This window comes from Hippichthys cyanospilos, chromosome 2 (genome assembly GCF_059441005.1).
Source record: "Hippichthys cyanospilos isolate Australia breed blue-spotted pipefish chromosome 2, RoL_Hcya_1.0, whole genome shotgun sequence".
NCBI classification, from domain to species: Eukaryota; Metazoa; Chordata; class Actinopteri; order Syngnathiformes; family Syngnathidae; genus Hippichthys; species Hippichthys cyanospilos.
The window spans coordinates 30,058,920-30,083,813 of record NC_142370.1 but is presented as its reverse complement, the minus strand read 5'-3'; the positions used below and the strand labels follow the sequence as shown (position 1 = coordinate 30,083,813).

General features: G+C 39.3%; 1 protein-coding gene across 4 annotated transcripts in view; it reads right to left on the bottom strand.

The window, feature by feature from the left end:
- The window catches only part of lhfpl4a (LHFPL tetraspan subfamily member 4a), a 31,830-nt gene extending 6,936 nt beyond the window's left edge, over nucleotides 1-24,894 (bottom strand). The window contains exons 1-4 of one of the 4 annotated variants that reach the window (XM_088441278.1): nucleotides 24,730-24,894; nucleotides 23,897-23,972; nucleotides 23,749-23,778; nucleotides 16,715-17,142 (exon numbers count right to left, since the gene is read on the bottom strand). In XM_088441278.1, coding sequence (XP_088297404.1) covers nucleotides 16,715-17,129 — 415 coding nt within the window. In that variant the 5' untranslated portion in view covers nucleotides 17,130-17,142; nucleotides 23,749-23,778; nucleotides 23,897-23,972; nucleotides 24,730-24,894. Of the gene's footprint in view, nucleotides 1-16,714; nucleotides 17,143-23,748; nucleotides 23,779-23,896; nucleotides 23,973-24,729 lie in introns of those variants that run through there. The other 3 variants (XM_088441270.1, XM_088441287.1, XM_088441294.1) reach the window with 3 other exon arrangements.

Below are 24,894 nucleotides of genomic sequence, written 5' to 3'. Positions count from 1 at the left end.
TTGTGTCTTTTCTAAGCGTTTGCTGGATAGACAATAACAGTAGCCGATTTTCAATGACTATTTTCAGACTAAATTTGCAGGACAATGGATGTGCTCGCTAAAAACAACCCAATTATGAACTACAGCCACAAACAAAACCTAGTGTACACGCAGAACAATTCGAGCAGTCCCACACCTCGCAAAATCCATCCTTGCAATACAAACAGCACCTATACTCCATCATCAAGGTGAGCATCACCGGGGGAACTGATTGGACCACGTCCCACGCTCACCAGCTCTGTTTAAATAGCATTCAGCATTTGCCCGAGGCGTTGTAAGTAAAGCAGTGGGCTCCGCTGGGAGATGGTGAACATACATGGCAGCCGTCACACTCAATCTTCATTCGGGCCACGACGCGTCTTTTTCACCGCTAACATCACCGACGCTTCACATGAAAGAGCGGATTTGGATTCCGCCGAGATGGTGATTATTAAATGCCACTCCGTGCCCGGTAGACTCGCTGTCTACAAAAGTTATTTGGGGAATAAGTGAACTTGTTCAATCCCAAACGCGTGTTTTAACGTATTTTTCAATAGTCTTAGAAGTATCTTGTTTATTTATTTATTCATCTATTTATTTGGTTGTGTAGAAAACTACTGCATTTTGAGACCCTCTTGAGTTCCTGGGATTGAATGTCTATAAGGACGTATAAAAATAACAATATATATAACAATGCTTTCATAAATAACATGAAAAAAATAAAAGATTTGTTTTAATTTAAAAACATATATATATATATATATATATATATATATATATATATATATATATATATATATATATATATATATATATATATATATATATATGTGCAAAAAATTGGTTTTACCAAATTTAGTCTCTTTTTCACCGTCAAAATCCAGCAGAGGAAAACTTTAAAATATAGTTCAGTAGTTACACCTGCAGCTGCATGTGAATTTGGGATCATTTGAGGTGATGCATTTTAATATTTAAGAATCTTTGTATGCGTGCTTTGCAATTGTTAAATGCTTTTCTGTGGCGGCCTTTATTTTGCTCTGTGTCAGGTTGATACTTGTGCAGGTCATGCGGTTTGCTCACAAATGATTTCATCTGCTAGCTTTTGCGTTTACTCCCCCCAATAACGTATTCGGCCTGTCCTACATGCTTTGCGTCAACACTTGTGGTCACCCAATTTGTAAATAAAATGTGCTGCGGGGCACACAATTTCTTTTTTTTTTTTTGGGTTATGTTTTTAACAACAATAAAACTCAGTCACACAACTGATTTAATTTTCTAACGACGATAAGCAAAAAGTTTGCTAACCCTTTGAAACTCATTGAAAGTTGTAATCAACAACAATTCAAGGTAATGTTGCTGTTATTTTTTTTAATTGAAAGAATTTGGGTGTTCAACTTCAGAGGTTTCACTGTCTTATTAGGCGCTCTTGTGCAATATTTTTTTATTGCGTTTTGAGAGCAATTTTGTTAGTGCATGTTAAGCGTCATCAAAATCAAGTGTATTTGTTGGTTTAACCATGCAAAAGTTTCATGTCCGCTGCTTAGGTCAGATGGGGTTAGGTTAAAGTCCTCTCCCCTTTATCCCCGATGGATTGCCACCTAATAATTTTCAGAGGCGGCTTGTTGAGTCAACAAGCAGCCAATCATATTCTGTAATCAAATCATATTCGTTAACAAAGTTCAACATGGCGTAACCCAGTGTTTCTCAACTATATTTTATTATTGATGAAAATTAAGTATACCTACACATGTATCCTTTTAAACATTAACGACAGAAAAACGCACTATAAATCAACTTTCAAAAACTGTTAATTATTTTGATCGCGTTTATACGGGTTACAGCTTAGTCTAAAACGGAAAAAAAAGAAGCGAGTGCACCAAAGTGCCTGAAACTAAAAGAAAATGATGACATGACAAAAACAAAGCCTTTTTCCCGGGATCATCCACGCCCCCCCTGGCATCACCCCCCCCCCCCCCCCAAGGGGGGCCCGCCCCACTATTTGAGAAGCACTGGCGTAACCACTTAAGTTATCTCACTGCCAAAAACACGATAAGAATGACGTGGGACAAAACGTCCTCCAAAAATACCGCACAAAGAAGTCCACTTTATACATAGCAGACTCATGTCACAACTTCCTGCGAAGACCCCCGACTTCACCTCCACCACTCATCACAAGTCAACGGCACATCGGTGGCAAAAGATGAGGGAGAATACGAGATTAGTCAGCACACATCTCCGACGAGGATACACTCAAAGTGTGACTGCTCCCCACTCCAAATCATTGCGGGCATAATGAGGGAATGTAATGAGAAGGGATATAATGGCGGCATTACAGTAAGTAATGAGAGAAAAGAGGACCAATACGAGCCATCATCCTGGGAAATCAGCACGTTATTAGCTTCTCTTAATAACCTCTGTGCAAGATAGAAACATAGACAGGCAATGAGAAAAATCATTTACAGTGTAATGAGCATCAGGTTACATGTTTTATGGCTTTTTGATGAACGTGTGCCATGCGAAAATATTTCTTTGGGGCTTTTTTGGAGAGCGTGGAGGTATAGTTGAAAAATCCGGAGGGAGCGCAGGGATCTGACTCGTTGATTTACCGACTTTTTCTTTTTGTTTCTCTTTTTTGTTCCAAACTGGCTTTGTTCATCTGCTGCAAAAATGTTAACAAACATGCACTGGCGTGTTCAAGGTTAAATTGTAAGACGCTATCACACTTTAGTCTATTTGGTGTTTTTAACTGCTAAATAGTGAGAGAGGAGATGATAAACTGTCACCGTATCTCAGTGTACTATAAGGATCTCGATTTCTGCCTCACGATTATTTTTGTCCTCATTTGGGTCACGAGTGAGCTGGTGCCTATCCCAGCTGACTTTGGGCCAGAGGCAAAGTGCACTAAACTGGCTGCCAGTCTAACTCAGAATTCAAATTAATAGACAAAACAAAAACGCAATGTAATTCTGCACACTTGTATTGTGGATTCCGCACTGGGCCACTTTCCTTGCCACAGCAGAAAAATAAAGAAAAACGGTGATATAAATCATTGATCTATTTTTTGTGAGCATATAGCATGAAATTTAAGGTTTTTTTTTTCTAATACTGCTGCAGAAACAGTTGCAGGTAAGAATTTCCTTTTACTGTATACAGTATTTTGATAACATGCATACAGGTCTTGTTAGCTATGGCAGCAATTATTATTTTCTTTTTCCGCGGTGTTTACCAACTGACATTCTCGTAAATCTCGTGAATCTCGTAAATCTGGGTCCCACGATTACTAGTGATGTTAACGAGAGACGTAAGAAGATTATTAATATGATAACGAAGCTAGAGCTAATCAAGAAATACGAAGTAGGCTAAACTAGCCAAGCCTAGGCTAGGCTACGCTCACTAGGGAATATGGCCATAACAAGCTCGTCACGTCACTCAAAAGTAAATAAATCCTTTATATATTTTTTATTTATGATATTATTTAAATGTATACATGTATATTGTATACAAATAGCAATTAGTACAGGGTGACCCAAAAAAAAACCCTCTAATTAGGCCCCTTTTCTTAGTGTTTTGTCCGAATGAAATGCGACTTTGGTCATAACTAGTTTACTATATTCAAAACATCACATCAAAACACGAGGGTCTTTAGCCCTTTTTTTCTCCGTTCTACAGCATATGTCCTAGATGGCCTCCATTTAGCTCCGTGCATTTCTTGAGGCGCAGCACAAAGTTGTCCAGACCATCTAGCCGTCGCTCATGAGCAAGTTCTGGTTCCAGCAAGTTCTCACAACTCAAACCTGTCCTGAGATTGGCTGAAAGAGAACTTCGGAGGCCGAGTGATCAATCTCAAGACTGATTTTGAGTGGGCACCCCATAGCCCGGACCAAAGCCCCCCAGATTTTTTTTCTTTGGGGCTATCTTAAGGACAGAGTCTACGCAGGGAAACCCCAGAACCATCATGGAAGAAAGCCATCAGGGAGGAGATGAGAGCCATTACCAATTCAGTCTGTAAAACGTCATGGACAACTTTGTGCTGCGCCTCAAGAAATGCACCCAAGAAATCCCTGTATACTATTTTGATACTAATTTCTAGTATGTATATAGAATTTTGATGTTTTTACCCAGGGTTTTACACACATTAGCTAAATAACGTAGATTTGGATCGCTCGCCATTCTGCGAATTCGCGTTACGATCCCAACCGCGGAACGGATGAATCTCGTAAACCGAGGGCCCATCGTATTTCAAAATATTTCATAACTAAATGTGTTTTTTTTAGACCAGTAGAAAAGGTCTTGCTGGCCCTCGGAGCCCTGCTGATATGGTAATAGAACAGCTAAATTTCCAAGTGTCACTGAGCAAGACATGGAACCATTGACTCAGATGCGTTTGAATTAATTTCATTGGCTTATTGAGACAAAACAGAAAGAATTGTGACATGACATCCTCGCCTTGTATTTCTAACGCAAGATTTTGAAAGTGGGTGCCAGTGAGCTAAAAATAAAACAAGAGAAAAGCCCTTTGAAGTGGGTGGGGGTTTTCCCCACTTCCTCCCCTCCCCAATCTCTCAAGACGCTGCTTTCTGAACTCGGAGCCCAGAGACATCAAAGTTGTCAAGCGAGGGGATCGAACAGCAAGCGGTAGGAAGAACGAGCCGAGCCGAGCTGGACGCCCTCTGCCGCAATACGCTGTTGTGTCTTTTTTCATCTCGCCTCATCGTCTCCAATCTTTTCATAAGCTGTCAGCTGTTTGGAACGGGGCTTCAAAGACCAGCCCGCTAATGAGAGCATTGAAAAAAAAAATGTTACTAAGGCAGAGTTGGGATCCAACTAGTTAAATATGCTGCGCACCAATCTATTTATAGCACATCAAAGATATTTCTAGAGCTATTATGTAAGAATTTTGACAGACTTTCTTTCCCACGTGGCGTTCTAATTCTGGTTAACCGGCCCAAAGTGATTATATAACAGATCTAAAAATATTTCCAGCATACTAAATTTAAGTGTAGTTAGTTTTGAGGGTGGAGCTTGGAGTGCTCCAACGCTTCTCCGGAACATTCTAACTGGTTTGATGAGATATAGGCGTAATTCATTCATGATATTCATCAATCAAAGAACAAATAACTTTAAAGCAGCACCACTATCGTTAATAATACGTTATTAATACGTTAATAATACTTCAAAGAAGTATTTAGCGTTTTCAAGCATAAGCCCTCATTTAGAATTGAACTGTGTTATATTCGATAGAAAATGCAGTGGAAGTTGTCAGCATCACAGCATCTGAGTGCAACGGTGTGAAGATGTGACCATAAAGACATCACCGTGTCCGGGCAGGAATGTAATAAAGCTGTCTGGACTCTGCCCTCTCTTTGCTACTGTGTCTAGACCTTGGCCTGCTGTCCTCCATCCATCTAATGGATGGCCTCCTCACTGATACACACAGCCATTATTGGAGTTGTGATCAGGCCTGTCGCTTGTGTGTGTGTGCCTCCGCTATGCTGAGGGTGGCACTTTACGCAATCTTACTGCCGCCAAGGTTCAGTGACCGATTCGCCGCAGGAAGGACCGTGTTTCCGCCGACTAGTCAGGTTCTGTTGCAGCTAACAGAGGTTTGATTGTTAAGACGTGATTTTCAATAAAAGAATCGAGCAGACCGAACCAACGTCTGAGTCCATCCCTGTTCACACAAGAACGTTACAGGAGCTTCCAAGAAGAAAGTGTTTCTTGAAGCAGAACAGATTACAAACCATGAGGTTGCTGCAACAGTCGACCAAACTATTTCAACTGTACTCTTTCTGAAACTCTCCGTACAGGGAAATGGTGTAGGCTGCAGTGAGACGTGCAATTATTTTCCTAATGAAAATTTCTCTCACATTCTTCCCTCAAAACATGAAAAAACAAAGAATTACAGTACACAAGAAAAGCCACACAAGCACAGCGAGAACATGCAAACCCCTTGACGGCAATCTTAAATGTACTTTTATGTTTCTTGACCTTGTAACATCACAGTTGCACACATAGGTTGAAGTTTATCCACCCATCCGTCGTTTCATTTTGAAAAGTGCGCAGCACTTTTGTAATAAAGTAAGGGATCAGTGAATGATTTCCTATAGCTTGACATGAAATTCTTCATTAAACAAAAGTACATAGCGTTCAAGGCACTTTCACAGAGCGGCAGCATAGGATTTGCTGTACAATGCGCTCTTGGCGATGACAGGCCCAAGTTATATAGCTTCATAGCTTTCATACATTGTAAAGCTTGGAATCTTTTTCTGTTATTGCAGGTTAGTCATGGAAAAACAAACAAACAAACAAAAGAGAGTGATATCTTCCGCACCGATAAAGCAGCATGAGTTCAGGCTGGTCCAACTATACAGTATTATTGAACAATACTGAAGGTTGCCAACGGTTGTCATAGCAACAGCTGTGACGCTGTCCTCTTTAGTACAAAGCGCATGCACCATGTCAATGCTTACCCAATACTCACAGCCCTTTAATAATTTGATGGGAAATATGAAGAAGTGTGGAACGAGCACGTCCGCCTCACAGTTCTGGGACCCGAGTTCAAATCTTCCTTGCTCCAGCCTTCTGTGTGGAGTTTGCATGTTCTCCCCAAGCCTGCATGGGTTCTCTGTGGGCACTCCGGCTTCTAAAAACATGCATGGCAGGTGTAATGGACATAATAAATTGTCCCTTGGTGTGACTGGGTGCATGAATGGTTCCTCGTCTGTGAACACTGCAATTGGCTGGCAAACAGTTCAGGGCGTCAGCTGGGATAGGCATCAGCAAGCCTGTGACCTTTGTGAGAACAAGCAACTACAAAATGGACGGATGAAAGAAATAGTGAAGACTAAACCGACTTAAAAATTACGTATATGATAATACCCATTTTATTTAAGTGTTTTTTTGTAATATCCTTATCTCACATTACCATGTATGTTTTTCTATTACAGAATGTCTATCACACACACATTCACATGCACATACTGACAGACAATTCAGAGAAGGGTCAAAGGAATCCATTATGCATACGTCAGGCTATTTTTAGAACCACCCTAGTGACTTTAGAATTATTTATTAAGTGCCTGATTATTAAAACATGTATGTTTGGTTGGGAAAAGCCATCCAGAAATCTCAGATAGCAAGAACGGGAATTCAGGGTTATCCCCAGAGGAATATTTCTTCTCTTCTTTCTCTCTCTCTCTCCGTTTCTCTCTCTAACTCAACCACTGCAAAATATATTGAACTGGGGGCACATTTGTTTGTACGTACACATGCACGAGGGCGATTATAGACACGCATAAGCAGATGCGTACATGCACACACATACATACCCACAGATTTATGCGCATGGCAATATACTATAGTTGTGCATCTGCATCTGAGGACAATGAGCTAGCTTTCACGATACAAGGCAGACAAAGGTCCAAATTCATTCGAAATCGTATATGCCTTAGTAATGTGTTTGACTATAAATTGTACTAAAATCTAAGCATTTCAAAAATTTCCACTGTGGGAGGTCTTTTCCAAACTTGGAACCCTCCAGCAAAGATCAACAACGGGATGTTATTTTTTAACAATTCTTTTGCGGGCCAAAATTACCTATTCTCCTGGCAAACCTTTTTTCCACTGAAAGATCTTATCAGTTGGGACTAGTTGAGAGTCATTGCTCTGTCTGATTTGGAATAAAAAAAGAAAAACAAAATAGTGAAACACAAATCTCTATTGATGTGGCATAGAGAAGCAGATGAGGCACCGTTTAAAAAAATCATAATTTTATCATCGATTACCATTTTTGATTATTTTGGTAGATAAAAATCACTGATGTAAAAACAACATAATACGATGCAAAACAATACAAAATCATTCATTTTAAAATGTAAGCAACACAAAGTAATATACAGTACCCCAAACTAACATTTATAATTAGCATGTAGCTTTAGTCAAGATGTTTTATAGATTTTTTTTGTTCTACTGTGATTTCTTCACAATCAAATTTCATTCGACATGAATGTATTCTATATTCATTTTTTTCCATAATGTAGTACCGATGGAAGGCCCTTGAATTCCTAGTTAAACACAATTTTAGGATTGAAATGGAGCCATTTCGACAGGCACCATTGATGAGTATTTCACTTTTTCTTTGTCCATATTCCCACACGTTTATTATAAATGAGCTTAATATGGCTTTGACTGGCCATTGAGTGATCCCGAAATTCTTCAATGAATACCACATTTATGAATAGGATACCATTTCATTTCAGTTTAGATTTCAATTACCATAACTTGTCACGGATGCTGCAAGAAATCGAAACACTGAAATCCCCAAATGTAAATTAGAAAATAAGGATTAGCCAGAATTGAGTATTTCTGGCATGGGATCAAATGAGACACTGAACTGTATAACTGGCAGCGTATAAAAGAGTAATCATCTAAATGTATGTCATTGCATATTTCATTTAATTTGGGTTACTTGTAATTAAAATGGCAACCATGTAAGTTTAATTCCTAGAGAAAAAAATGGAGCAAGGGGCCCAAACTCATGTAATCTTGGGAACAGTGCTCCCGAGGATCCAGTGACTGTATGTGTTAGCTAATAATGGAACATAGGGATATGAATATTAATGCAAACATGCTCTGAATGAAATGTCTTCCCCTCCCTCCCAAAGTCGACTATTTCTGGTTGTGTCAAAGGTGAACGGTCTTCTTATATGTAGCCATACTAAGGAGAGTTAATAGACATCCCATAATGTAGGTATGTGATGACAACATGTAACTAGGGTGTAACAAGTGTAACAATGTTGAAAAACAAAATAAAATGCATGCTGTGCAAATGGATTCCAAGAGTACTAAAAGTCTCACTGAAATATTTGAAAGGGAATCCACAGAGGACAAATAACCACCAAGGTCAGCGTAAAATGAAATGGAAGCCCATATAACCCAAAGTTATCCATCACAGTTTTAATGGGCTCGGTCCTGATTCAAGGCTTTTACCCATTCAAGGTAAACAGTTGTAAGTTAAAACCCCCTCCACAATATTCATTTAACCTACTTTTATTCATCCAACATCAATCATCTCGACGTTGATTTCACCTAAGGTGATCCAACCTAATCAACCATTAATGAATTAATATAAATTCATACAAACCGTTATATTACATAAGAAGTGAACAAGAAGGAAAGGAAATATACTCCATCCCAAACTCCAACAAACTATAATGGACCTTGTCAGATTCAGGCAACCTACAACATTTACAAAGCAACAAAGCAGAAGGAAGACAACAATTTTTTTTCCCGCGAGGAGAGCAGACAGGAACTGCAAATTCTCAGGTCTCCTTACGGTCTGACTACAGTTTCTGTCCACCCCTCTTTTTGCCCTGAACGGTTAGGGGAGACATTACGGCAGCAAGGCAAAAATTCGATTCTTATTCTGGGAAACATAGGTAAAAGTCTACATACTATCACCATGCAATCACTGCTATCTTCTTTCCAAGGAACATGACGACAGATCCTGCACTGTTCGATCATGTCATTAGATCATCGTGCCTGTGATTAGGTCGTTGTTCCTGTGATTTGGTCCTTAGGTCATCATGCCTGTGATCTATTACAGCTGCAGGAGACATGGCAACCATATCTTCCAATATAATGTACAGCTGAACAATACGGCCAGGCAAGGGTGAATCCCTCCAAGCTACCAAGATGTGCAGCTATAAAAACTGAACTGTGATAAAATAGTTGTAAACATAAAACAAAGCAACAGCGGAGCATAATTGTGAACTCTCTTAGACCTAAAACTGCTTTCGACTGTACAGTCCGGCATGAGGCTTTCATCAATATTTTATACACGCACGTTCACACACTCACAAACACACATGCTTTTTATATATATATATATATATATATATATATATATATATATATATATATATATATATATATATATATATATATATATATATATATATATATTACACCACATGACTAAATTATAAGCATTTTAAAACAAGGAGTTACTTTTCAATCACCTTGTTCCTGAAGTTTCATGGAGGATGACAAACAAATTGCGGTGGTTCTCTTAACGCTAAATTGACAATAAATAGGGTAAATGCACATTCATAGCTCTGGCAATATAGACTTGCTCAGCTAAAACCTTAATGGACATGAAGCAAGCCGCAATATTTTACCTTAAAACTGTTAAGAGCTAATTATTTATTTACTCGTTGGGAATAGCAATAAGTCATCCACTTTCCTACACATCTAACATCAATTACACACGCGCATGCACACACAAACACTTTGAGCGAGCAGGAGCTGACAGTTCATTTCTACCAGAACAGCTCGTCCCCTTGTGCCGCGTTGCGTGTCCTGCTTAGTTCTGTTTAATATTGCAACAGACGAGGTCAGACGTAAAGAGGAGATGGATGGATGGATGGATGGATGGATGGATGAGTTGATGGATGAGAGGAGGGGCTGCAATGACTAATGGGCTTCAGGCTTTCCGATAAGAACTAATTTCTTCCGGAAGGCCCAAAAAAGAGAGAGGGAAATGAAGAAAGGCAACGGGAGTGATAGAGTGGGTAGGGGGTAAACTGTGGATTGGAAATGTAGACTTCCCCCAAAATATAACAGTCAATTACGGTATTTTCCGCACTATAAAACGCACCTAAAAGCCTTAATTTTTTTTAAAAAAGCTGATGGTGCGCCTTATAATCAGGTGCGCCTTATATATGAATCAATATTGAGATTGGGATTCGTAGATGGGGAATGAAGTGATAAAGTTGAACAAGGTTGGTCATATTGACATTGAGTTGTTCTGCTATTGAGAGTTTAGAGTTATTATTTCGAGTTATTATTGTTATTACTTTGAGTATTACTATATTGTGATTGAAAAAGTTTTAAAATATGTCATTAATTGAGGGTACGCCTTATAATCCGGTGCACCTTATATATGGAAAACGTTTTAAAATATGTCATTAATTTAGGGTGTGCCTTATAATCTGGTGCGCCTTATAGTGCAGAAACTACGGTATATGTTGTTGTGTTTTTATCCCAGAAAGGTGAATTAAAAAGTGAAAAACAAACATGAACTCCAACTAACTACACTGGAGAGAATTTCGCCTGAAAGAATGAGAGTTCAAGTCAAGGTGAAAGTGGCAAAATTCTTCACAGACCTCGAGGTCTTTTGGGAAATCTTGCCCCGCACTTGTTCTTTTCGTTTCAGGAAGCATGCAGCTTAGTCTAGACTTTTAAATTTAACATGTGTCCATTATTCATCTTCCTGTTAAAAGACGGCCTAACTTGGACGGGAGTCACCAGCCAGACATTCTGAACCGGAGTTAACCCGATCTGTACTGTAGCTCTATTTCAATTCTTACTAAGGATGGAAAGCTCCATGTAACAGCAGCAAAGCTAATATTTATTAGATGCGCATTGAATGAAGCATGACACACCATTACAATGTCAATGGAAAATGTAGCACAAAATATTTAGAGAAGTATTTTCCTACTGGATATTTGTGTTAAGTTGTATTTTTTAAATTGGATATTTCACTTATCCGTTATATTACAGAAAATATAAAAGAAAATATAATTCTTGATTCTTTTCTATTATTTTATTATTGTCATTGTGATAATTATTATTAGCTGATAAATTATGTATATGATATCAGTCTGAATTTTTTTTTTAATGTAAATTTAACAAAAAAAAACACATTACGGGACTTAAAAAAACAAACTACAAAGAAAGAAAAATAGAGGATCATTTATGTTATCATATTTCAGTATGGTTGACGTGTTCAAAGGTACCTACGCTACCCTACCCTTGTCCCAAAACAAAACGCATGCCTTTTATCATGTTTTAATAAATGTCGGGAGCACGTCTAATACTTCCTTTTCAGATATATACGCACGCCTATATGTAGTAACTAAATGAGACAGAATAATAAACAATTAACATTAAAGACGTATAGACAATCTTGATGAAGATGTCGTCTTATTTATTTATTTTTTCTGCACCTAAACATGCTAAAAGTCATCAATGTTTTGCTCTATATGACATCATAAAATATATCACTTGTATTATTTGCATCATTTTATCCCCTCACCCTGTAAAAAAAAATGATTAAGAGTCAAATCAATAACCAATGTTGTTAAAGGAATCTGAATCAATACATTCATTGTTTTTCCAATTTCTAATCATGGATATCGCTTTAAAAACGCTGCCTGTCTACTTAAACTATGGCCACTCTCGCAAAATCTAAACAAGCCCCTAGAATTTATTTCAGTTTCTTCAGGATTTTTTTTTTTTTTTTTAAGGGGTGAGGGGAACATTTGATCTCTTAATGCATTAACCTTGCTCGATTCGGTCAGTTGAGCAGCGCAAGCAAGGAGCCACTGTTGGCCCACTTTCAGATTTGAGATGCCAAGACACATTGTCACTTTGCTGGGCCACCAACAAGCCTGCGACCAGTGATTTGGCCTTGCTTCTATTTTTCCTCATCGTTTTGAATTTAACCTCAACCTGAACTCCCCGACGTTCACTGCGGTAATTACTCCGTTTTTAAGAATACGCACCGATCGGACATGAAGCTACAACGGAAATGTCTGGGCATTCAAAGCTTTACTGTCATTTGAGCTGCCACAAAGTGAAGTTGATAATGACATTTTCATCGGGTGAATAGTTCTCTTTCACCCTCGGAGGTAGAGTTGCACGCACGAGGCTATGAAGATCGGCGCCCTAACTGCTCCGGAATTGACGCTTTTGGTCTATTTGGTCTCAATTGAGGCCACTGTCAGTTCAAATTGGCCATCAATGTATTGGCGGTGGCATAGTTGGTCGGTGGGCTGTGCCAGGGGACAAGCTGCTCTGACCAGCGGGCCGGAGTGGAGGATTAAATGATCATCTTCAAGGTAGGCAACAGAATTAGGCCATATGCCATGCCTTTTAGACAACTTGCCTCTGCCACACATCACACGCGTCTTCCGGAAGGGAAGCAAAACGTTTGCAAAACTTTCATAAACAGGAGCCTATGGCATGTATCGTTTTATTAATCCTTTTGAATATTTAATTTTACACTGTGACAGGAACATGGAAAGAAAACTGTATCAGCCATAAGTGTTTTTTTTATTAACCTTTATTTTTTGCTGTCACACGTTATCACCTATAACCCTTGAAATTATACAGAAAGTAAGTTCGTTTGGCTAAGCATAAATGTGTGTTTTTGATCAAAAACAAGCACTTAAATTTCCCTTTTTTGAAGTCACGTTTTGAGAGCCATCTTGTAAGATCTTGTAAGCGTTATCCGAAAAGGCAACCCCGAGAGTCCCAGTCCATTTCGAGCATTTTGACGCATCTTTCAAGGCAAGCAGAATATTGTATTGTATGACTATGTAGACATTAGTGGTACAATATGAAAGATAGGATTTCTCCGTGAAGAATGTAATCCAATCTTACTCTGTTCTTTCGTAATCACTGTTTGAAAATAGGTCATTGAATGACACTTTTTTTTTTGAAAAGACGGTGATTTTGACACAAATAAGTATATATTTTTTAGAAGAATATGAAACAACAGCCCTTCCCTTTTGATAAAACATGAAAAAAAAATAAAAGTTTGCATACATTTCAACAGTGATAGGAAGAATATTAAGGGGAGCGGCGGCCATGAGTGTCATCTTTCCGTTCATTAAAAAACAAAACAAAGTATAGGTGATAAAGCACACAACCTAAGCATTTTACATGACGAAAATTCTCGTCCATTGCACTGAAAGAGTTAAGCATCATAACTTGATTTTGATTGATAAAGCTTCGTCCATACGCTCCATTAGATTAAGCAAACAATATAGACAGTAGTTGTAACCTTGTATTTTTAACACCACTGTAAACCGTCAAAACGGTAATCGGCCCGTGTCTGGTCTGTACACATCTTGACTTAGTGCAATGCAGAGATGGAGATCCGCACATGGCACCACGGTTGTGATTAATTTTAGAAACACGGGCGTATTGACGCGCACCAGCAGAGTCATCGTATTTTTGCTGATTTTACGGAGCGAGGCAATACGACTGACAATGGCTGCACCGTCGTCATCATATTCCTCAGCGTAATCGATGCAGCACTTTCGGGTTTAAGTGCATGCACTTTTGCTAATGTTTTACGTAATTGATATGGCCACAAAGAATCCATGCCAATCCGGTCAAGTAATTCGAGTCGGTATGAGAGAAATCCTGCAGCTCATTCTACCATATGCTGTTTGAGTCATGCTAGTCTGAATTTCCTAAACATTTTAAGAAGCAATCAGGGGACATTGAGTGTGAGCTCAAACGGGGCAAAAAGTAAACATTTGATACAGTCATTTTTTTTTAAATGTCTGGTACGATTACATCCACAGCCATAGCACATGTAATTGCTATGTATGATGTAATTTTGTTTCTTCCCTCCTCAATAGAGTCATTTTTAGATTAAGATAATCCGTAAATGTCATAGGTCACATAAATGGTGAAAAAAAGTCGTGAAATGACTAATTCTGGTCTTTGTTGGTTTTGCATAGATGATGTCTTCCTGGCTCTAACAGCCATGCTTGAATACCTATTTTCCAAAAAATGCATGAATGATTTAAAACTTTAGACCACAATAGGAAAAACAATCAATCTTACCCAATCTCTAAAAGCCAGCGTCATAAATCTCAACGGCATCTCATATTATGATAATAGATTTGCCATTCAACCATTTGTAAATGTCACGCATTGCCTTCCTTCCACTTCCACGGATATTCCTGTGTCTGCGAAGGCATTAACACTTTATGCTCATTCCGCTCTCCGAACCATAATCTGAACAAACCAACAAGGATAGAAAATGTAACTTGCCCCGGGAACAGTAATCCCATCGACCTGTAATCATCCTCAAAATAGCAGTGCATCTGATTAAATAAATAAATAAAATACAAAACCTCAGTCGCAAGAGGATGAATTCAAAACTCTGTTCTACGTCACAGCGCATTATGGATAAACTGAGATGGATGAATTGGGGGCAATTAGCATTTCATCAGTTGAACACGGTAATGGTGTGGTATTCTTTACACACAGGTAACATCAATGGCCACAGGGAAGCTTCGAGTCTGCTTCATTTGGTGCCATGAATAATCCCACCAATGTATTCCCACTGACTCAAATCTACAGAAGCAGAGATGAGAAATTCAAAAGAAACAGAAGCCACAATTAACTGCTACAAGAAGTCTTCGACTGCGTTATATTTTCACACGTACTTTATCTTGTCAAGAACTTGAACCACCATTTCTAGTGCCCCACTAAACCAGAATTAAAACATGAGTGTGAGCTTTATATTCACCTGGAAAAGCTCAATTTGTTTCCCTAAAGCAGTGCTTCTCAATTATATTTTGCCAAGCCTCCTCTAGGAAAGAGGAAACTTTTTGCTCCATCCACTCACCGCGCTAACCATAAATAAGATTATTATCTATAAAAATTGTATAGGTATACCTAAACCTGTATTAACAAAAGCAATATAAATCAACTGTCAACAACTGTTCGTTTTTGTTACAGCGTTTATACGGGTTACAGCTTAGCCTAAAACTGAAAAAAATAACAAGTGCATTAAAGTGCCTAAAACTTAAAAAAAAAAGATGAAAATTCTTATTTGATTATAATTACACCTCACATGACAAAAACAGAGCCTTTTCCCTGGGGGCATCCCCCACCCCCCCCCGCGGGCGCCCTTTCCACTATTTAGAAGCACTGTCCCATACAGTCTTATTTTTATAGTAACTGTCAAGAAAGCTAACCTCTTAACACCTTTTAGTGCTGCTATACAACATTAACTCATTCAATGCCATTGACGGCTATAGACGACAATGATCCATTTATACTGAGCTGGCAGTGAATGAGTAAATTATTCTATACATCACTATAGGTTAGTGGCATTTATATAAAAATGAAAATTCATATCTTGTAAGAACTAACGGAATGTGCCATTTTGCATGACAATAAAGCATTTAACACTTTCACTGCCAATGACGGCTATAGACGTCAAAGATTCATTTTTACTGGGCTGGCGGTGAATGAGCTGAATTGCCTTGTCTCAACACATCAATCAACACATCAGTCAAACTTGTTCTTTACACTCCCACTATTCTCAAAACAGCAGTCTGATTAAAACAGTTTGCGGAACATGAATTAAGCAGCAAAATGTGCCAATATTTACCCTTTTTTTGCCATTTGCTGTCGAATGAGGATGACATCACAGTTGCTCAGCGTATAGATTATGGCCAATCATGGTTCGGCTTGTATCCGTGTTTGGTCATGTGACATCCCTGACGTTCCTTTTTGCCTTGTGTTTGAAATATGCTACGTAAAAAAGCCATTTCATGTGGAATATAGGGGAGCGCAGCGTAGAGAAATCCCTCATCCACACACTCTTTTTTGCGTGAGTTTGTTCCTAAACAACACATCGCACTAAAGAGTTTTTCTCATTACTCCTTTCACACGCGTGCACACGGACACCTCGATACGCGGGGGGGCTCCAGCCACAAAAACCAGCTTGATACATTTTACACGAGACTCATTTCGTTATTATTCCCAAACGAGTTCAAACAGCTGCCGAGATTCCGTGTGTGCATGCCCCCCTCGCGCAAAAAAATAGATGCAACAAACAAAAGACGGTCTTCCCCGCGCGTGCGCGCGTGCGTGGGCTTACCGCACAGCAGCTGCATCCAGGCGCAGGTCTTGTACACGGTGGAGGTGTTGCAGAAGAAGAACAGCGCCATGCAGGCGATGCAGCCGATGATGAGCACCATGGAGAGCAGCACGAAGACCGAGGCCGCTTTGAAGGCTCCCGATGGGATGGAGCTGAAGTCGGAGAAGCTGCCCACGCAGGTGAGCTCCCGGCTGGGCGACGGCCCGGTGCCCACGCAGTAGTGGAAGAGGCCGAAGTAGCCGGCCTGCTGCGTGTTGACGCTGTCGCCGATCCAGTAGGGCTGGATGAAGACCACCACGTTGACGATGGCGAAGCAGATGGTGAAGATGGCCCACAGCACCCCGACAGCCCGCGGATTGTAGTTGTAGTTGTAATTGCCGTGATAGATCTTGGAGGCTTCTTGGGAAGGCAACATGTTTCCTCCTCTTCTTAATAAAGAAAGAAAGAAAAAAAATCTCCCTTTCTCTACACGCTCCCTGTACACCTTCCTCAAAAAAGAAATGAATTTCACACAAATAGACACTTTTCACCATCCAATGGCAAAAACGGATGTGGTTATATATCTAATATATGACTTGCAAGAAGGGAAAACATGCTACGTGGAGAAAATACAAAAATCATAACCTACCTATAATGCTAATGAATAATTCACCACGACAAGTGATTCAACATTGCTCGTTTTCCTTAGGGCTACACCATGAACGGTTGAAAAAAAAAAATCCATCAAAAAAGTAGCATTTTCTTCCTTTCTTCGGCCCTATGTTTTAATTTAAAGCTGCTTTCCATGCTCCATCAGCCAAATTGATGTTTTCATGGTGTTCACTATCAGCGTCCAAAGGGGTGGATGGCTGGATAGGTGGTCTTGTTTCATCCGTTCTTTTTTTTTTTTTTTTTTTTTTTTTTAGCTTCCCATGCATCCGCGGGGTACTCCCCCTCTCTGTCTCGCTGAGATGGCCACGCAGGATGTGTAAATGAAGCCGAAAGAGGGAGAAAAAAAGAGGAGTAGAAAGGGGCTACGATGCAGGAGAAGAGGCGTAATCTCAGGGAGGAAAAAAAAAAAAACCCTCTGTCAAATTTGAGCAGTCCTTTCTTGTAAATCCACAATTCTCCACCGCCTCGAGTCCATCATCACCATCATTTTTCCTTTCGGACAGCCGCTATCCACAACGCCTAAGCCCTCTCTTCCCTAAATTTCTCTCTCTGGCTCTCTCTCCTCCGTCGTCCTCCTCCTCCTCTCGCTCCTCTGCCCGCACCCCGGGAAGACGGCGACGTTTGTACTGATGACAGCAAGGAGGCGCGTTCACGTGCGCGGCCACGGTGGGTGGGGGTGCTGGAGGAGGGGTCGTTTGCGTCAAAGCGCGCCACCGCCGGTTTGGTTTTGAATTCAAATTGGAGGTTCTCACCCCCACGTTGACCGCGGCCTTGAATGACCAAACGGGATGGGGGGAGGGGGGCAATGACACAAATATGAAGTGAGATGATACCTACTGTGTTTGCTCCTATGCTTTTGTGCCTCGTAGCAAGGAGGTGCATGCTGAAATAGTGTGATTCACTACTGAAGGAGTCCAATGTTTTGATTCGTGTATAAATTGTTCTTTTCATTTTAAACTGGCACTTCAAAGAGCCTATATCAGCAGGGGCAAATTACGGCTTGGGGGCCATATGCGGCCCCTTGAGCTTTTAAATTCTGCCCGCCGAACGTGAAGAAATGATCAATCAGGAGGAGGGTGGTTATGTTAATATTCTGAAGGACAGCAGAACTATTAGTGCTTAAAATAGTACCTGTCAGAAATTTAAAAAACTGTATTTTGTCCATTTAATCAATTTTCAGTTATGGGGACTCGAACACTGTTGTAATGCTTGTTAATTTTCGACTGAAATCATACACGTTTTCTAGATACCTCACTTTTTTTTTTCTCTTATGAGGTGGAATATTAAAACACTCCATTCATCTGTTACTGGTCCGATATGTTGGTCAAATTTTAGAACATTTAGCGGGCCTCGGTTCAAAAGGTTTGTTCCTCCCTGGTGTATCATTGTATTTTAAGCTGTAGAATATATGTATATAAATAATAGAATTCATTGGTAAATTCAAAATTTAAATTCTTATGAGATACGAGGATTTTTAAAGGCTGGTTTTCTAACCCAGAAATGAAACAGCGTGTTCACTCACCATGTGGCTCCCCGCCCTGTTCATGGGGTTGATCTACGTTCCCTCCCTACCTATGGTCACAAGCTGCGGGATATAACCGAAAAAACGAGATCCCGGATACAAGCAGCCATAACCAGTTTCCTCCGCAGGGTTTCTGGGCTCTCCCCTAGAAAGAGGGTGAGAATCTCGGTCATCCGGGAGGGACTGTCGAGCCGCTGCTCCTCCACGTATAGAGGAGCCAGTTGGGCATCTGGTTGGGATGCCTTACGGGCATGTCCCCCCAGGAGGAGGCCCCGCGATCGACTCAGGACATGTTGGAGAGACTATGTCTCTCAGCTGGCCTGGGAATGCAAAGTGGCTGGAGAATGGGAAGTCTGGCTTTCCCTGCCCAAGTCGCTGCCCCCGCGACCCGACTCTGAATGAACCTGTAGCTAATGAATGGATGGATGGATAACAATAGTTCGTGGGTGAATTATTTACTATAATTGTTGATTATCTGGCCGTGTGCTCACAAACACACATTTTCAACACTTGGGACAATTTCAACACTAAAACTTTGTAACTAATAAATATGACATTGCTCTTTATTTTGCCAATTTGGTGAAAAATATCTCCTCCCCAACCCCAATATAAAAACGAAAGTAAAAACATCAACTGCTTCTCAGAAAAGGTGGGGGTGCATTTACTTTTGCTTGGGTGGTACGGGGTGGTGTGAGGACCTTCTATCATCATAATCCCTCTCGCAAGTTATGTTTTTCTGCTCTACCCTGATTCTTTGAAATACATCAATGAATGAAAATAACACTGGGGGTGTTTAGGGTGAAAAATTAACTTTGTAAAATGCTTAAAAGCTTCTAAGTTGATTTTCTATGATACAGGCACTGTTAAGTCCATTTAAGATCAAATTTAGTTATAGGATCCACACGTTTGGGAACTGAACACACAGAATTAGTAAAAATACTTTAGCTTGGTAGCGATCTTTCCAGTCCAAAACCATAAAAGGTTCCAACAGACATATTGTGTAGATGGCAAATGGCTTTGCATTATTGTAACTGGCTTCATGTACATATTAAAGCTGCTGCACAGCGGGTGGCAAAGCCGAAAGCAATGAAACTGGATAATTACGGAAAAAAAAATAGTAAGCAACGCCTGTAATTGTCGTTTATAAATGTGCTCATTTGTTGCATTAAAAAAACGATAACCCCTTTAGTTTTTTTTAAAAAATCAAGAACCACACTGAAAAATGATGTTTTGTTGGATTTACCCTTTACTTTTATTTAGTCAAGTGGTTGCATGAAATAAATTACTTTAATTACTTAATTACTTTTAAAGAGATATTTTCTACTTCCTTTCGATCTAAAATTACATCACATCTACTCAAGGCTCATGCAACGAACAATAACGACTCAGCTTGTGAATGTCAAATGACCAATAGGTAAGCTATGATTGGCATATATATATATATATATATATATATATATATATATATATATATATATATATATATTTTTTTTTTTTTTTTAAGAACTATTTATCCCAATTGCCGGGCACACAGAGACAAACAACTACAATATGTGATAAAATGCTGTGTGAGTTGATCTTCAAAGAGGACAATTGTTGCTCTCTTCTCGTTTGTTCAAAATAGTCTTGTTTTCTTCAAGAGACAGATGTTGCGTTAACTATTGAAGCCTTCATTCTCTGTCCATTAAAAGCTTTGTAACGCTCTTGGGACAGACGCATCTGCCATCCAGCCAGCACATTCATGAGCAACTAGGCCAAGACGGGGGGTTGTGCGTATTTGAAAGCGGATGGGCTCTTTTCTTTGATTTTTGCTAGTGGTCTTCCCAAAAGAAGAAAGAGAAATTAAATGTTCAATATGATTTTCACATGCTTCTTATTTCTTCATGCTTTGAGCTGCATCTTGTGTTCGCAATGCAAAGCACATCTGGATTGTGTCTAAACAAACATCCAAGATCCACCGCATCTCCCATAACACTCAGACTTGGTTTCTTCATCCCGAGGCCTCCTGTCATACGTCGGCTGCAATAGGGGATTTGACGAGTTGCGTGTGCGTGTGTCCGTAGTAATTTCATAGTAGTAATTTCCTGCGTGCACATGTGCAAGGATTTTATCTGCAAGTGTAGCGTTGTTAATGCGTGTGCTAAAACTGGCAGAGCGGAAGGTGCAATGTAGCTGCTGAAGTGAGGACATGTCATGAGAGAGAAAATAGACTGTTCAGGCTGGGGATGCCGCTTGAGGACTCAGGTGTTTTCACAAAGGGTAATGGAGGAAGAGACGCAGGTTGTGTGTAGTGCGTGAGTGTGTGTGCGAGGCTGTGTGTGTTAGAAGAGAGTGACAGAGAGAAAGGAATAGAGAGAGATGAAAGTGCCAGGCTGTGGCAAGCGATCAGAGGACACTATAATGCCAGTCCCATACATACAGAAGGAGGTGTTTCTCTTAAACCTTTGTTCATTATACTTCGCATTACTATTGAATTTTACTCCCTACTGTATCGGATTTTGTATGTATTATACATGTTTTAAACCTGTCTTTTGCTGTGCATTTAAGTAAAAGTTGATAGAAAATCAATTACAGTATATGACATCTACATGCGGAATAGTGGCTGTGTTCAGAACTGGCCGATAAGATCATATAAATAATCAAAATTGTTTTTCAAGCTCAAAAACCTGTCATTTCAACCGGCGTACGTAGACCAGCGGTGTCAAACATACGGCCCGCGGGTCGAATCCGGCCCGCGAGGAGGTTTAATCTGGCCCACGTAATTTCGTGAAGCATTTCAAAATAACTAAATAAATAGTATCAAAGACATTAGTCCGCTGTCCTTAATATTGGAATGCTTTGCGTGCAATAAAGGATTCACTCAGTCACGGTTCTGTCTGATCGCATCTTTTATAGACAGAAATTTAAAAGAAAAAACGTTAACACCGTGTTGTCTCGATCGGCTGTCAGCTGCAACTAACCCGCATGCTCGATGACAACACTCTCAGTCCTCTGCAGTTTTCTTTGTTCCTGACAACAACGAACATTGCAATATACAAAAAATATATATATATTTTTTGCTAGCCTTACTGCCTGACTTATGAGTGGAAGCGACCTGTAGCCACGCTTTGGCAAAATAGCTTGCTGATCGCTTTAATGGCAGAAGGTGGAAAACTACGTCGACGTTCTCGTTTGAATTTACTTTATTTACAGCTCAGCAGTTAGCACGCAGTGCTTTCATGTTTGAAGCGCTTTCATAACTTCTTTGTGAGTTTTTAAACGTCTTCTGCTGTGTATATCATTACATGGGTGCCACCCAGTGTCCAAACTGAGACACTACAGTACCATTTTATTTGGTTTACTTCTTTGCATTTGGGGCATTTTCATCCCTCTTTTTTCACAAACAAGGACATTAAGATGAGGTTTATTCTGCGTTAAAAATTCTTCAAGCGTTACAGTTTGTATTGTTTACTTACCTACTCAATTGGAATCATATGCCTAAGTATTTGTCATAGTCCATAGACATTCAACAATGTTGACTGCTGGGAAACTCCATCTGCTCTCAATATTGAATATTCCTTGATTTTTTTCACACCTTGATATAATCCCTCATTTTTGAGTTAACATACAAGCGATGGTACCATATACAGAAGTAACACCTACAAAATTACATCAAAGGTGCTGAAATTTCAGCTAAACATGGCATGACAACTTAGTTATCACATTCCCAAGATTGTGCCATGCCTTGGCTAAAATACTGCGAGAATGATGTGGAAGAAAATGTCCCAAAAACGGTCAAAATACTGCACAAGAGTTAAAGTATACACTATGTGATTACGTCAAAACTTAATTGCTTATTGTAATTTCTTCATTTAGTACTTAAATCATTTGGTACCAGCCATTTTTTGTGATGTAAAATAGTTTTAAAAAGAATTATGGACAGTTTTCCTCCTGATGTGGTGGCGGCAATCGTGGTGTCAGTTTCTTTTTGCAGTACTGCACATTTACCACTAGAGTGCAGCATTTAATTAAAACTGGCTATAAAACGCTGAAACGACTTCTCATGTGAATTTCATTTTCATAGAGCATCCATTACACTCATACCAGTAGAATAAATTATCTAAATCTTTTCACTCATTATGAGGAAGGTGACATTCAAATCGCTGCTGATAAGTTTTGATTGGATGGGCTGCCTCAGTGACCTGCTATGCAAAAACATGCAATATTAATGTGTTTGAAAAAGCTGCTCAACCGCAAATCTGTTTTTATGTTGTGGAAGCTTATTATGTAGAGTTTTTTTTTTTACATGTATTACTAATCAAAACTTTTGAAACAGATTCAAATTCACATGGGCTCAAACATATTAAGAAGAGGTAAAAAAAAAAAAAACTCAAGCTATTAATTGCTTGATAATGCAACACTGTGAACTGAAAGTCATTCAAAGTCATAAAACATCATCCGCATCATAAAGAGAAAACACCATTATGCGCAAAGTTGTTATCTGGACACAAGGTGCCATCTTTGTAGTATCTAAATGATATTACATATCCGGTTTAGATTAGCATTTTTTTAACCAAATAATTCAATCAATAGGTAACAATGTAGATGCCACATATATATGTAAGACGTTTTTTTTTTTTTTTTCCACAGTACACTTCAAAGTAGAGTGGATGATAGCACTAGTGGGTGATGCTGTTCCGTTTGATGAAAATAAGCTCATGGTCACCTCACTGCCTTGTACTGCGGTGCTAATGCCAAGTATGCCTTTTATTACCATGACAACCAGGGGCAGAGTAAGAGTGTTGTGATGAGGCGAGGGCTTCTACTATGCCACAGTGTGAGGAAAAATGCGAGCGTCCATTCCAAAATTATTTTTACTTACACATCAGTGAGGCAGCACTTCAACACCAACCTGCCAAAATTACACTTGAATAATTTTCCATGCCATAGAATAAAAGCTTACTGCACCCACAATGATGATTTAACCAAACATTATACAGTGTGGTGACATTTTTTGCAGCTCTGCTTACCTTTTGTCTTTGATGTTACAGTGCTTTCATGGAGTCTAGCAGTTGTTAACCGGAGAGGGATCTTTGCCCAGCTGAGCTGCCAAGTCATACACAGAGAAACTTTTTATGGGGACGATGCTCTTCAAATTAGCTTCACAGTTACATCATACTACTGCAATATTCAGGAAGGCTCTTAGATTTATAAATAGACAGCTAACAACTTATTTCCTTGGTTGTTTGATGGGTAACCAGGCACCCCAGGGACCCAATTACTTGTACAATCTAATTGGAATTGCATTATTTACCTGCTGTAGTAACACTGCTCGATTCATTGCATTGATAATTACATCCATAATGTTTAAAGGACTTTTTTTTCATCCTCAACGTTCACATTTTATACAGACAAGTAACTGCTCTATCTTCCAAATTCAAACCCGGAAGGCCACATGGATTTATTAGATTGTTTAGCCGTACTGCTCTCACATAAACTCCAACTCAAGCAATTGAAAACTCAATTTTCACAGACTATATGTTTGTCCAAGAACGTGATAAAAGCTGTCTGCCGCACAAGTGTAAAAGTTGGAATAATAACTTTGATTTTTAATCTAACAAAAGATTTAAAATGCATCAATTTGCCTTTAAAAGCTTTTTTATCTATCTATCTATCTATCTATCTATCTATCTATCAATGAAGCATATAATGAAAAAAAAAACAACAACAATAAATCCTAATAGAGCAGTAGCAATAACTCATAAACACAAAATTTAAAACTCTTTAACCTAGAAAACTAAAAGCAAAAATCCGAATTTAAACTACGTTGTATGCTTTTCAGCCTTAAATGATCGGGTCTCACCATTTTATGTGTCGCAGTTGTAAAAAAAAAAAAAAACATTCCCCGACGCTTGGTAGGATCTGTAAAAATCAAAGGTAAAGGTTTGCACATCTCACAATTTTTTTTTCCATCAGATTGAGATTCACAAAACCCGAAATCCGACTAGCTGCTAGCATAGCCACAGAA